At 47.6% G+C, this 14,785-nt stretch overlaps 1 protein-coding gene across 4 annotated transcripts in view; it reads right to left on the bottom strand.

The window, feature by feature from the left end:
- Window positions 1–1,324: 1,324 nt before the first annotated feature.
- Window positions 1,325–14,785, bottom strand: part of IQSEC3 (IQ motif and Sec7 domain ArfGEF 3) — a 104,088-nt gene continuing 90,627 nt past the window's right edge. Inside the window, exons 8-15 of one of the 4 annotated variants that reach the window (XM_072328268.1) lie at window positions 14,178–14,317; window positions 13,342–13,467; window positions 12,139–12,238; window positions 9,904–10,065; window positions 9,055–9,147; window positions 8,603–8,646; window positions 8,440–8,519; window positions 5,825–6,370 (exon numbers count right to left, since the gene is read on the bottom strand). In XM_072328268.1, the coding sequence (XP_072184369.1) occupies window positions 8,445–8,519; window positions 8,603–8,646; window positions 9,055–9,147; window positions 9,904–10,065; window positions 12,139–12,238; window positions 13,342–13,467; window positions 14,178–14,317 (740 nt within the window). In that variant the 3' untranslated portion in view covers window positions 5,825–6,370; window positions 8,440–8,444. Of the gene's footprint in view, window positions 6,371–8,439; window positions 8,520–8,602; window positions 8,647–9,054; window positions 9,148–9,903; window positions 10,066–12,138; window positions 12,239–13,341; window positions 13,468–14,177; window positions 14,318–14,785 lie in introns of all 4 variants that reach the window. The other 3 variants (XM_072328259.1, XM_072328250.1, XM_072328279.1) reach the window with 3 other exon arrangements.

Raw genomic sequence — 14,785 nt, 5'->3', positions numbered from 1 at the left:
CAAAGGCTCTTGCCATCTTATTAACAATAGCTAGTACATGCACAGCACAGTAAGGTAGAAGTATAACATATAGACAATCTGTTTTTATTGCTCTCATCTTTACAGCCAGGTGTGTGATCTAAACATCAGGCGGAAACTTCTCCAGATAATTTACCTGTTTCAAAACATCTTAGAAAGTGGATGTGTTTGGGATGGACCGATAGATAATACACCTGTGGCACACAAAAACAGAAATGGAAGCCTCTGAATCCCTGGGAATTCCCATCCGTGTCTCAGGGATTTCTGCCCTCCCAAGCGTTTCACCACAGGCCCGGGGATCTGAGGGATTCTTTGAAGCCAGCAAAGAATGTGCAGCCCACAGGCTGCTTCCTCAGCAGGTGCAGTCCAACCCCAGCTGCAAAAATGTGGGCTGCTGCCCCCCGCCCGCTGCAGAGGAGAGCTGCTTCGTGTGCACGTGTTTGTTTCTGATCATCTCTCATCCCTGCGCACAGCTTCACAGAGGTTGGTTTCATTAACCCCGGGGTTACGCCTTGTGTAAATATGCATGTATATCTGATTTGCATGGAAAATGTCATTTTCCCTACACGTCCCCCATCCAAATGTTAGTCGAGCCTGAGCTTGTGTAACTTACTAAAGTGTGCTGTGATGGTAATTGCAGCCTGCACAGCTGTCCTGCTCGGGCAGAGCGTGGCTGCACACACCTGACATCTTGTACGGCGTGTTCAGCCGCGTGGATAGCAGAGGTGCCTACACATGATCTGCCATATAGTCTTACATGTTGGCAGATGGTGTGTGCATTAACACGCAGTGTGTGCTGATGTCTCTGGGTGAACGAGTTTCTCTGCAGCCAGCTGGCGTACGACACATGCATTGGCACATGCAGCGCATGAAGTTGCTCTCCTTGCTGCAGTGTGCACACAAGGCAGCATGCGCTTGGCACGGCACGTGGGCTCCTTCCCCAGCATGCAGTGTGGGCAGAGAGGTTGGGGCTGGCCCTGCTGCATGCCAGCAAGGTGCACAGGAAGGAGCTGCATTATGGAAGACTTAACCTTTTGCTGTCCCGCTTTCCTCTCTGCCTCACCACACAGCTGAATTGCACATTGGACACGATTATTTCTCCCTGGTTTCCTCTGGATCCGGTCCTTTGAGCATGGAGCTGATGAGAACATAGCAGTGGCCACAGAGGGCTGTCCCCGAGGCCAGTAGGCGCTCAGCAGCCCTTGGGAGCACAGCCCTGGCGTGTCAGCCATGCGCCTGCGCACACCAACAGAGCCCGGAGACATGGGAGGAGGGGGCCGAGGCAAAGAAGACATTGGCGCACAAGTGACATATCTCAATATAATTTCTAAAACTCTATTATAATCGAACAGATAAAATACCTCTGATCTATTTCTGTTGGTTTGTTACAAAATAGCCGTTTGGACTCTTAGCTAGGTGTGACCAACACCACTTTCCCCAAAGGAAGCTTTTCTCGGTGATATTTACAGCAGAAAACAGGTACAGACAGACAGGTGCTTTCAACAGCCTACACACAGGTAACACATCTGTTGTTAACTTTGTTTTTTAAAGACACATTCAGATGGGGTGGTGACTAGTGCTGAACAGCTGGGTGACTCCAAAGCTGCTGTCCCGGGCATGGCTGTAGGGAGCGGGCAGGACGCGGACAGCTTGAGCTCACAAACACAGTCCTGGAGCCCACAAGGGCACAGTGAGGCGGCGGTAGGGGGAGGCAGGACCTGCTCAGCAGCTCTCAGTTCAAAGCAGAGACTCTTCCCAAGCAGCAGCTTGCTGGATACAGAGCTCAGATTTGTTCCAGAAACCTCACCAACACGTGCAGGTAGTCACGGGTTAAGCCTTCTGAAAAACATACAACCAAACTCTTCCAGCTCAAAGGGCCTCGAATGCTTCCAAATCTTGAAGTACTTTTTGTGAAGAAGACTGACTATCGGTGAAAAGCTGCTTGTGGACCACGCTCACAACTTTCACCTACAGGGATGTGTGAAAACACAAGCAGTGCTTTGCAGGTCTTGCAGAAAACACTTAACTGCTGCTACCACAGTGGCCCAGCCTACAGCATTAAAAGCACAACAGCAGCAGACAAACACTGCATTAAACTCAGCTTGTTTGTGCTAAGCCTGATCCTACTGCCAGATTTTTCCCACCCTCGTGCTATATGCTCGTGCTATAAACAAATCAATTTCACTGGACCTCCTCCAGCAAGAGCAAGAGAGAATCATGACAGTGATGGTTTGCATAACACAGCTGTGAGACCACCTTGCTCTGTTCCACCTTCCAGCAGAGCCACCTTCCTGCTTGGACGCTGAGCACCAGACACTTGCTGCAGAATGCTCTGCATTGGCTTTCTCCTTTCTCCTCCCCACCCCCCTTTTTTAATATAGAAGGATAAGAACTCAGCAGCAAAAAGCCACCGTTCTTTAGGGTTGATCCGATCTCTGCGGCATCTTCCTGCCTGATCCCACAACCAGAAGGGTTGGGCCAGCTTCACCATCAGAATCACCACAGCCAGCAGCCGGTGATGTCGGTGAGCTGCAGTGCATGTTTTGTCCTTCACGAGGCTGTCACTGATATGCTTATTCTTGCCTGCGCCCCATCAGCGACTAGATTATGTGCAAGGGTGTCTACTCACACCACGACAGCTACACTGCATCTGTGTCTGCGCTTGCATGTGGGAGGGCTGTGGAAGCAGACGACACAATAGATCAGATGAGGTGCTGACATGCTTTAAAGTGCTTGTCGTCCTTCTAGACCAACCTTCCAAGGGAAAACAATCCATATTTTGAAGTGAAGTCCGAAGGGCTCAACTACACAGTAGAACTTAGGGCAACCTGTTCCACCTGACCCTGAAATGAAGCGGTTTGGTATCTCTGTGGCCATCAGTAGCCTTTGCAGGGTCAGGAAAGGGGATCCTTCTTGCCCTGAGAGACAGTTGTGCCTCAGATATTTGGGCACTTCATTTAATTCACATCTGTGCTTCACCCAGCACTATGGAGGGAGTCTCACGGGAGCTTCCTTCCTTCCTTGGTTTTTTACATCCTCGTTGCTTTCCCAATCAATTATTAAAGCAGCAAATCTCTCTTGTAGGAACTTCATAGACATTATAAATGTTTTATCCCCCCCAAAATTATTTCATCAAGTACCTTAAGGTTTTTGTTGTTGTCACTTCGTGTTAAATGTCAAGTAAAGCCTAATTTATTTAACACACACACGCACGCACGCGTACAGACCACTGAAGTGAAGTGGTTCATTGCGCTCTGGGAAAAAAATAAACAACTGAGTACTGCCATTCCTCCCAGGCAAGGAAATGACTGCTGGGAGGGCAGGGCAGGGCCGCTGCCACTTGGATACCCCTTTGTACCTCAGCAGGAAGCAGAATATGGCAGCCACACGTTGTGTTGGGCAGCCAGGGGCAAACGGCACACGTAATGACCTTAGTGGTCTTTTCCAACATCTGTGATTCTATGATTTGGTGATTCCATAAGCTTTCCCACGAAGCTGCGGGTGGGTGGGATGAGATCATGGCTGCTGTCTCATGGCATAGTGCCACATGGGATGGATACAGCACCAGGCCGGGGCAGCCATGTCTCACAGCTGGATGCAGTCTGAGGGACTGAGCCCTGCCTGGAGCCATGTGCCCATAATGCAGGCAAGGACCTTACTGGCTCAGAAAAGTGGAGCATCCTTGTTGTATCTGGAGGCTGGGTAGGAGAAAACTTCTCTGGTCTGAAGGGCTTTCTAACAAATCTCAGGGCTTTCTAACAAATCTTTCAGTCTTCTGCTTCCACAGGCCTCCCTGAGGCTATGCCTGTTTGTTCCCAATCAATACATCTGCTACTGCATGTAAAAGGATCAGCCTGGTGCCCAGCTCCAGACAGCTAAGTAAACAACCAAGACAGGTCTGTTGGCAGATCTGGGTGTAAGGGTCAGGAGACCTGGAGCTGAGCAGGCCCTTGCCCTAGAGGACTGGCCAGCACAGGGAAGCCTTCACCACAGCCCTTTCTTGCTTCCTTAACCCCAGCTGGGCATAAGCCCGGGTCACATAAATGACTTCTTTCATCCAAGTGCTTCATCAGGGCCAACAACATCCAAAGAGCACTGGTTGGGGGGCAGGCCCTAATGCATTCTTTCACTGGTAATAAGCCCCAGAGCTGACAATTCAGGAATATTGCTGCTGTGTGGATTTTACCATACAAAGTAAAAAATGTATTTCCTGCATGTCTTTGCCATCCCTTTTCCCTGACATTTTGCACATCCACACTACTGTCAGTAGTCCTCACCTCTCCTCACCCAACCAACAGCCAGCGCTCATGCCTCAACCTCATTCAGGAAGGAAGACCATTTCCTTCTTTCCCTCTCAAAATAAAAATAAGGGCCCTAAAAGGCGTACTGTCCTATTTTAATATCCGAAAGTTGATCTTCTTAAGCCTTGAAGGGAGAAAGAATGAGTGAGTGAAACCAAAGCCTTTAAGCTAATTAATACCTTCCCCTCCCTACTGCTCAAAAAGATTTTTTTTTTCTTCTAAAAATACAGTCATAGCTCATTTTTAATGCTGTCTTCTTTCATATCAATGTCCCCAATAAAGAAGAGAAGCTGAGCTGTCATCCCTATCTCAAGATCTTCCCCTCCCCTCACTTTGAAGCTGGGATAGAGAAGAAGGGAGGAGAAGGGGCCTTGGTGTGCAGCCTTCCTATGGGAAAGGCTGAGGGAGGCAATGGCATAGCTAGGCAAGAGATACAGATGGCAGCTCATGTGAGTGGGCTCCAAAAAACCTTTTCCCCCTAGCACAGGAGGAAGAGGCCAAGTAAAGGAACCACCCACCCCCAGGAGGTGAACGTAACACTTTGATTTGCTTTCAAAATGTATAAAAGCAGACAGGAAGGAAACACAAAACCAGCTAGAATGAGAAAAGCAGAGGTGGGTCTGTTTCTTGCTAAAAAAGACAATCTTTCTGTGTGTGTGTATGTGTGTGTGTGTGTTTGTTTTGAGGTGGGAGGCCACCTCTTGGTGCCATCTCTTTGGAAAACTGCTCATCCATCCCAGGGGAGATCCCCGGGCTTAATCTCTCCCTTCTGCTCTCTCAGAACTTCTTAGTGTTTCCTTTAGTAAGCATGCGCCATACATACTCTACCATACAGGTGTATTTACACATGATGTGGTCTGCTAGGTCTCAGCAGAGGTCTCTGGTACAATGCTCCAACAAAACAGAAACAAAAAGTTTTGGCGTTCAGAGTGGGGCCATCTTTGCGTTGTACTGCAGCTTAGGACAGTCTCTCCTCCTCTCACGCTCTCTTCCATTCTTGCGCTCCCTTGCCTGGAACCAGCTGCTGTAAGGAGATAATATTTGAAGAGTGATGAGGAGAAAGCATCGCAAGCGGAACAGGCTCTCAGCTCCAGCTTAGCAGGCAGCAGCAGTGGTGGCAGGGGGAACTCCACCCCTGGGAGTGCCCCAGCATCTTTCCTTGGCACGGGTGAGTCAGTTTCTCTCTGAGGCTGGCGAAGTTTCAGGGTGGGTATAAACCTATGGCCAGGTAAATGCAAGGCAGGGAAGAAGATCAAGGAGTAGCAAACGGAAGACACAGTGCCTAGAAAGCAGCAGGTCATCAAGCCTCTCAGGAACAGGGCAGCAAAGTGCTACATGGGGATGGCATGAGCACAGGAGGCCAGCAGAGCTGGCAGGGTGTGAAGATATGTAAGCGTGTAGGTTGGCAGGTTCTATAGATGGCTCCTCATGATTAGCATCATCTTCAGGGGAGACAGGGTAAGAGTTAGCTCTTTTTTTTTTTTTTTTTTTTTCCTTTTCCTTTTACTAAAAAATAAATCACAAACTAGATCTCTGTAGGCAGAAAGGGTCCCAGGGAGGCGGTGGGGCTGGGAAGCGGGGGAGTCTGTGCTGTTCTGGTGCTGGTGGTGTGGCTACACGAGGCTCCGTGAGCCACTGGAGTACCTGCGCCTCTGAAGCAGGGAGCTTGGGGGGCAGTACTGGTGGGGGTGGTTGTAGGGAGGAGGTGGAGGTGGCAGGGGAGGCTGATGGACCAGCTTCATGGGGGTCCCGGGGAACCCACTGCCCACACCGCGCCAGGGGGTGGAGGTGCAGGAATCGGAGGTGACGTAGCGTGTCAGAGTCTGGTTGAGGGCCGGCTCCATTCGAGCGAGGCACGGCTTGTCCAAGACAATGACTTTGACAATCTGCTGGCACTGTACAAGTGTCCCCGCCGAGGCGGGGTGCGAGGGCACCAGTGCTGTCTCCAGCCGCTCCCGTGGCATGTTAAGACGCATGCTGGGCTGCGTTCCACTCTCGGGCCCCAGGGCGGAGTTGTGCTGGTACGTTTGAAGCCTGTTGTGAATTGACACCTATTTTAGAAACAGTCAAAGAAGCATTAAAAGTTACAAGACTTCTCCCATCTGCTGCTACTGGCTGCCCTGAACCCCCGCCACCAGTCAGCCTTATGTGCATCGAACCCTCCCCCCTTGAAAAAAACAGAACAGGCACAAGCCCTGGCTGCATCCCTCTCTCCCAATAGCCCCATCATCCTATCTAGGACTTAGTGCCCCTGTCCCTTCCATCGCATCAAGGGTGGCAGGGCTGGTGTTCCCAAATGCAGTGCAACTTTGATTATCCAAACAGCATAGGGAACACAAATCATCTCAATGAGTGGAGGCATCCATAAATTCTTGTGGTAATGAATAGACATCAGCAGTCATGCCTTTGTCCCCAGCAGAAAAACGAGGGGGCAAAAGGGACAACCGGGTAGTGAGGTTTCAGATAATCAAGGTGGTACATTTCTGCAAACATGACAGTAGCTGAATCTGAGATAGAGAGACTCGAGCCTTTCCCAGCTCCCTGCCTTTCTGAGTATGAAGGTACACCACGTGACTGGCTAATCTGTTTACAAAGGAAAAAAAAAAAAAAAGCAGAAATCTGACATACTCTAGCAAAAGGCAGCTCCCTCTGATCCATTTGATGGTTTGTCAGTGAAAGGAAATGATTTTCAAAAAAGAAAAAAAGAAAGAAAAAAATGCCCGTCTAGCTCATACGATGATAAAAGAAATTCATGATGAAATGGCAGCAGATTAGATAATCTCAAAGAAATGGAAATGCTCCTCTGCTGGCAGAGTATTATGTGGGCAATGGGAAGGGGGCGAGGGGTGGGGAAGGAGGAGGTCATCAGGGTCCCCACAGAGAGATGCTGACAATAGAGTCACTCAAATAAGAGAGCTCACGGAGACCAGCTTGAAAAGGAAGCTGGTCTGGACTAGAGATCCCTGAGGGGGAAGCACAGCAGTAAAAGGTGCTTCCTGGATGGTGACCAAAGTCATAGCTCCTCCTGGCAAGGACATGGGCTGATGGAGTCACCAGAGCACAGCAAGGTTGCTGTTGAATGTCAGTCAAATGACAAATCCTGGGTAGGATACTACTGCTTGGAGGCTGGCACAGCACTTTTAGCAAGGCAGGGGTACAGATGGGCAGATTGGGCAGTGGGGATGCCCTGATGGTCTGTATGTTGGAAAGCAGTCAGCAACCATGGAGGAGGAGCTGTGGAGTGACCAAGCTTCCCACCATGCTCGAACAAGGATGAGCTGTTTGTCCCTACCCAAGCATGGAGGTTGCTCAAGCCCACTATGCAGCAGGGCTGTGTCAGAACTTATTCAGGCAGTGAAACACACCTTTGGAAAAACTGGTTGTTGGGCTATGAAACACTAGTGACATTAAAGTACATGGAAGTCATTCTCCACAAGAAAACACAATGCCCAAAAGAAATTGGAAGTGGGCTGGGATAGGCATCTTGTCCAGATAGGGGGTGTCTGCAGGGAAATGTGTGTTCTTCAAGGAATATCAATGACACCCACTCCCCACAGAGAAGCTGAACTCCTCAAACAAATATACTATGACAAGAAGGGAAAGAAGTGCCCTGGAAAAGGGCAAGTTCAGGAAAATGGAGATATTCCAGACATGGAAAATGTAGGAAGTAGTAAATAAGATTTTCAGTGTGAAGACAGCATTTTACTGTTTCCTTACAGGCAGCGGGAACATGGGTGTCTGCAAAGAAACAGGCAACCCATGGGTGCTAGACATCCCTGCAAAGATAGAAGCATACAGGACAGCCAAGCTCCCTATCTAGGAAGGTGAAGCTCTGAGAAAAGTCTCTGATATAAAAAGGCCATGCTTAATCCCCTTCAAGGGGGATGGAGAGACAGCTGCAGAGATTATGCAGGAAAGCTGGGCTGCAGGGGAATTTGCATGTGATGCTGCATGGAGTTAGCATGTTGGGGAAGTCTTTAGTAGGGTTCTCAGTCTCCCCATAAGCAGTGGGGTGGGTTAGTCTACAGCGTTTGGGAGCTTGGTCCATGAGGGATGTTACAGTTATAAAAACGGATTGAAAATGCTTTGAAGTTTAGTTTGGATTTGAAAGTTGTATTACCCGTCCTAGCAGTAACTTTTAATTGTATCTCTGGAAATTGGTAAAATTGTCAGTCTGGCTGGGGAGGCATTGATTAATACCTGAGAAAAGAAACAACAGAGAATGTGAGAAGAGCTGAAGTGAGAGAGAATTACTTACCTCAGCTGCTCCGCACTCTACTTACCTCCACTGTGCTGTCCGAGACCTTCTCCCCCAAATCCTTCTTGCCTTTAAAATAAAAGAAAAGATCTCATTCATGAAGTCTGTTCCTCAAGTCAAAAGCTGGCCCACATAAGGTGGCCTGGAAAGCTCAAGGAAGAGGTACAGGGCCCACTAAGACTCTTGACTGCAAGATAAATTGAATTCCTCTTTCAGTCCATCAGCATGGCAGTTTAGGGGAGACCCTTATGGGGTCCTATTCTTAGGTCTTGATGTTGAAGTGAGTTGGTAGCCTTTCAACAAAGCACTTGTTTTTGGCTGGCATGCAAGAACACAAAGCTTCTACAAAGAAGCTGGCATTGCAGAAGTGGCAGAAAGGACTCTGGAGGAAATAGATAGTGCCATTATTGTGTTGCATTAGTTTGAGGAAGGAAAAGTGGGCCATGCTCCTTCAAAAGAAGTTGGATGACTCTTTACCTGTTGGTGAGCTCTGCTTGGACTGTGGTTCTATCTGGGCTCCATTGCTTCGTAGAGAGAGAGTCTTTGCCCCTTGCTGTTTCTCCAGCTCCCCTGCAAGACAGATGCCTGGCAGTGAGTGAAAAGAGGGATGCAGGGAAAAACCAGGATATACTGAAGGACTAATGAGGGAAGTCAGCAAGAATTAATGTAAGAATACGACAAGAGTCTGTCAAGAAAGGAAGTAGAGAGGAACAGCTAAGAGAAAAACAAAAACTGGAGAGAACTTGATATATGGAGAATCTTACATAAGACCTCTGTGTACGACGTGCATTTATAAAGAATAGGTTACTGCTGCACAAAAGGGGTATCCCTGATGTTGAGCTACTTGGGCTTGTCAGTTTATACATGGGAACACCATTAAGGTCTACCTGGACCTTACCCTGTGTAAGACAGGCCCCAGAATGACATGGTAGATGTCCCCAGATTGAGAGGACAATTCTGCTAAGACTGTCATCTATTCTGTACTTCCCAGATATCGACAGGCAGTATTTGCATACCCAGAGGTGCATGAGACAGAGAAGTCTTCTGGGTCTGATAGTCTAAACTTCTCTACTTCAGTCTCCTGTCACATACACTCTAATTGATAAAGAGTGTAAGTAGTTCTTCCCTTTCTCCTGCTGGTGCGAGCTCACAAAACCTGGCAGCTTTTTTACTCTATTAGTGAACATAAGAACAATCCTGGGAAGACTTCTGCAACTCATCCTCTTTGTCACTCTTCCTGAAGAACCCACTGCTTTTACACTTTCTCCCTTGCATACACATGGAGTATGATGGCCTCAGAGTCTGAATTGTATTAGAGGTCCTTACATTCAATACGTATCTGCTCCAGCTCTGTCACTTCTGCTATTGACTCTTTCAGATCTTCCACAAATTTCTGCATTTCCTCAGCTCCCAGAGCACAGAAGTGCAGTACCTGCTTCTTCTCTGAGCCCGAAACTGGAGTCACCAGTGTGATGCCATGGGGGTAATCTGTGAATAAGATGTGTAGAAATAATAGAAAGGCATTAGGAGATGACGAGAGAGAGGCAGCAGGCATCTTGCTGGAGAAGTCTGCTTTTCAGTCTTTCCAGGACAGAGAATTTCACTCCAGAGGAACTTAAGAGTTTGTCACACTACAGATTGTGAGAATCTGCAGCATTGCAACACTCCAAGGGAACAGAATGGCCAAGGTGCAGCAGCAAAGCAAGTTACCACCACTACCACAGTGGTGCCATAGCCAAAAACCTCTAGCTCTTTGTTACAGTTAATGTAATGTCAGTGCTAAGAACCTGAGCACAGAAATGAGACTACAAAGTCCTCCTGAATCTGCAGAGGATTTAACGGTATATGATGCCAGCAATACTTTTTCTCCTCTGGGAACTGCAGCCTGAGAAGTTGGCTGCAGGACTCAGAGCCATTAATATCCTTAGATACAGGACTTCTCTCCAGTCTCTACTTCCACCAGCAGGGAACATAGCTGCAGTGTCAGCATAGCATGGGTAGGGAGCTCATCATGCTGTGCAGAGAGTGCAGTAAAGATAAGGGTGTGGGTTTGCATGTCTCTGCCTAGTAGTCCCCAAAAGGCAAAACATTCTGTCAGAAATGAAAATGAAAAGAAATGCCCTGAGAGTGAAAAGAGTACAACAAAAGGCTTTATGATTTAAAGATCAGGATGTGTGCATGGAGGAGGTGGCTGCAGATTCAGCCAACAGAAGCTGGAGAACAAAGGTACGCAGACAACTTGTTAAGCTTGTGACTGGACTCTCTCTTTTGGTCATCGAAGTGGGTTCTGCCTCTTTTTCCCTTCCCCCTCTTCTTTGTCTACATTTAGTTTCTTTCTTCACCTGTCATGCTTTCTCTTCTCTACTGCTCCTGTATGTCTGCCTTCCCCACACTCTTCATTAGAAATCTTTACCAAACAAGTCAAAGGACCAATCTGCTGTCTCCTGCCAGCCCTTAGCTCCCTCTGTTTGTGTCCCAGTTCTCTTTCCCCACCCCGTGTCTTGTCTCATCTGTTAAGATCACAAGTTCTTTCAGACATCTGCTTTTCTGTCTCTGCAGAGTATAAAAGAACGCCTTTGCCAGCACTCCAGGATTGTCATCATACCACTCAAAGTAGATTCCAGCTCCAACAATGTGTCTTGGGAATGCCCAGTTATAAATGGCTCTTTTGTACATTGAGAAACATGAAAAGCACTGTGTTCTGTGAGGGGTAGGGAGTTGAGATGATGACCCACACTGTCCATAGGGCAGAGCAAGGATGTAAGGAACTCGGTACAGCCTCAGTACTGCTATAGTGTTCCTTCCTTGCATCACATTCTTCTAGTGCTCACAAAACCCTCAGGAGCCATAAAGTCATGCTTGCCTGAGACCACTGTGCATCCCCTTTGCCTTTGCCAGCAGGAAGCCTGCCTGTTTCTGGAATTCCTCCACCACACAACCAGCTTCAATCATGACACATCATGGCTCTATTCCCAGACCATCAAGGTCAGGCTGACTAGGGCTGGCCTCTCGCCATGCTTTGGTGGGTGCTGTTCCAAGGGCTCTGCTTCAATCTCAGGAATCTCAGCACAGCACAGCACATTATACTGCAGGAAGGCAGCAGCAGCACCTGGTTTTTTATATTGTCAAAGGTAGAGGTGGGTGTCGTGACTTTGGACACAAGTGGAGAGGGGCTAAAGGCGACAGCAGCCTTTTTGTTAGTGAAGTTCTCCTACTGTTGGCTCCTGAGAGCTAAGTGATGTGTACCTTAGGATCAATTACCTCATTCCTCCAGATCAGTGCCCTCCCTGTCACCATGACAAGTCAACTCACTTCAGTGAACTTAAGGTCAGCCATTCTGCCCATGTTTAAACCAAGAGAGAGATGAGAAGCCTCTTCTCATCACACTGTATTTGCACAGTAGTGTCCTCAGCACCAAGCATTTTTTTTTTCTCCCCTTTCATTTTAACCCTGATAGAATCCCTGCCCTGATGAAAGATCTCACTGGACTATGCAGCCTCTTCTTTACTTCTCCTTTTTCATGCCAAACCCCTTCAGGCTACTAAGGAGAATCAGACTTACATTCATTCTCAAAGAGATGGAACTGCATTCCCAGCAGTCCAACAGACTTGCAAAATGTGTAGGTTGAGGAGCTTTTCTTCTTGGGGCAAAGCTTGAGGATCTGTTGGAGGAACAAACACATCACTGGGCAGGGTGCTGGTGAGCAGTGAAGCAAGAACAATACAAACTACTCAAAGCACAAAAGAAAAAGATTTTTACAAGCTGTGTTAATTGTACATGGGATGAACACCTGGTGACTGACAGACTCTTAGCCCAGAAAACTGCCTGGCACTCTGTACTTGCAGCAATACTTTGAAATTCTGTATGTGTAGCCCTGGGCCCCCTCAGGTTCTGTTCCCCAGGAATACTGGGGATGATTCTTGAATGCCCATATTTCTGACTTTGCAAGGATAATTCTTTTCACTAAATATCCTAGGTCTGGGAACCAGAATACATGTGCATGCTGTGTTGCCCTTGCTCCCTCAGTCTTCATAGATCTATCACAAGGGATGGAGGGCTAGCAAGGAATAGACCCTCTCCCCAGGTTCACAAATGGTTGCAGAGGAATAGGTGAGGAAAGTTCTCTAGTCTTCTGGGACAACATGGCTTGGCTTTGGCTTTACTTTTGCAACATCCACAGTTTCCTTTAGATATTAAACTCAGGCATTTTCTGCCTAAAGCTGAACATCCCTCTTGACTGAATCCTCCTTGTCTCAGCAAACCTGTGTTCACCCTTGTAACTGCTTGAACTCAGATGCAAGATCCCTAGAGCGGGACGCTTTTTAAAGTGTTGTATGCATTTCAGGCTCCACTAGGTAGCACCTACTTTTCTGCAGCCTCTGCAATAGGTAGTGGTTTAAACATGTCTGGCAGGAAACTTTTAAAGTGCACAGGAGTGCTCTGCCTAGCATAGTACAAACAGCCAAATAAATGTACTTCGCTCTCACAAAAGAACCTCCTTGGTAGCAAAGGGATGAGAGACAGCAATGACATTACTTGGCTGTGGAACATGACAGTTTGTCTTTTCAAGGGTCAGAAGAGTTTTGGGTTTGGTATGTTGTTAACAGGGAAGGATCCAAAGCTGTGTCTTGCAGTCTTGATGGATCAGGAGATGGTCTGTCCTTAGGACAAGGGAAATTGATGTTGTGGACTGCTTTTATATTCCTTCACAGACACTCAGGCTAGTTTTATCACTGCATTTCCTAAATGCCAAAGCACACTCACCACTAGCAGGTCATTGAAGAGAAAAACTTCCCTCTGGTGAGCTGCTTGCTTCTGCACTTTGTTCACATCAGTCACTTCATACAAGCGGCTGCAGCAGACCAATCGGCGATGGGGCACAGAGAGAACCTGCAGAAGATCCACAAGAGTGTGTGGAGGTTATGGGAAGGCGCCAGTAAGGTTCACCAGCACTCTTAACTCACACAAACCTGCCAGGTGACAGTGGCACAAGAAGGTTCTGCCCACTCTGACTGCTCTAATCATTTACTCACAACCACTCCTCACCATCAGTCATCTTGCTGGTCCCATAACAAAGAGAGCCTTCAAGACTTGGATAAATCAGGGGAGTAAACAGTCTGTAGGCAAGCCACTTGTTCACATATCCTATCTTCATATACCTCTGTCTACAAGTCACTGAGTGACTGTTCATCCTTTCTCAGCCCACTGGACTGCCCATGTGCTTCCTGGACAGTCTGCATTTGGAGAGTCTTGTAACCTTCCCTATAACTTTGCCTTTCACATCCTACAGACTCAAAAAGGCTGAAAATTCAGAACACTGCAGAGCTATCACTGAAGTATTGGCAGGCAGGATCTGCATTGGCAAGCAAGGCCTCCAATGAGATTCTTGGGCATTACTGCACTGGATAGAGCAAACTCATGCCAAGTAAATCCCAAAGAATTACAAAGAAAGAGATAGCAAATGAGAAGGTGTTAGGAGAAAAATGCAAGCAAGGGAAGCATTATGAAAGAAGAGGACTGGAGAAAAAAACAGCAGGGGACAGTGATGGAGGTGGGTGTGAAAAGGGTGATTAGGTGCCAGCAAGGTTATGGGTGCTCACCGTTTTCATTCCAACTATGGACTTCTCCACCTTGGTGACATAAGTCACATGGTCCTCATTGGATTTTAGTTCTTTCTGCTGGATCCTCTCATAGATCCCCACCACCAGCTCCCGTGGGATGTCAGCACCATCATCCACTCCTGCAAAACACAGAAAATGTTGAGCAGACTAGGCAGGGAGAAAAGGAAAGGGAAGAACTGTCATCCCTGACAGTCAGCTACTGCCTCTGCTCTGTGCAATGTTGAGAAGGCAGAAATAAAGAGAAAGTCTTCTTTCTTGGTCTAGCACACAGAATGCACCAGCAGCAGAGACAGTCACATCTAAGACCAATGCTGAAGATTTCATTATTCCATTGCTCTGCATGGTGGCTTCTTTCCATATGTTCCCTAAGGTTTTATAGCCACAATTTCACATTCATATTTCTTGGGCCACTCAGTAGCAACCCCTGCATTGATCTCTTATTATTAGAAGTGCTAGGCATAGAGGATATCTGCAATGCGATCCAGCTGCTCCTCCTGCCAATGCAAGCCTCAGATCTCCTATATACTTGGTAACCTTCAACATTTTCTTTCTGTGATGTCTTCTTTGCATGAGACTTCCTGGCCGAA

The sequence above is a fragment of the Excalfactoria chinensis genome, chromosome 1 (genome assembly GCF_039878825.1).
Source record: "Excalfactoria chinensis isolate bCotChi1 chromosome 1, bCotChi1.hap2, whole genome shotgun sequence".
Classification (NCBI taxonomy): domain Eukaryota; kingdom Metazoa; phylum Chordata; class Aves; order Galliformes; family Phasianidae; genus Excalfactoria; species Excalfactoria chinensis.
Note: the sequence above shows the minus strand (reverse complement) of the source record. Positions and strands in the feature narration are given on the sequence as shown.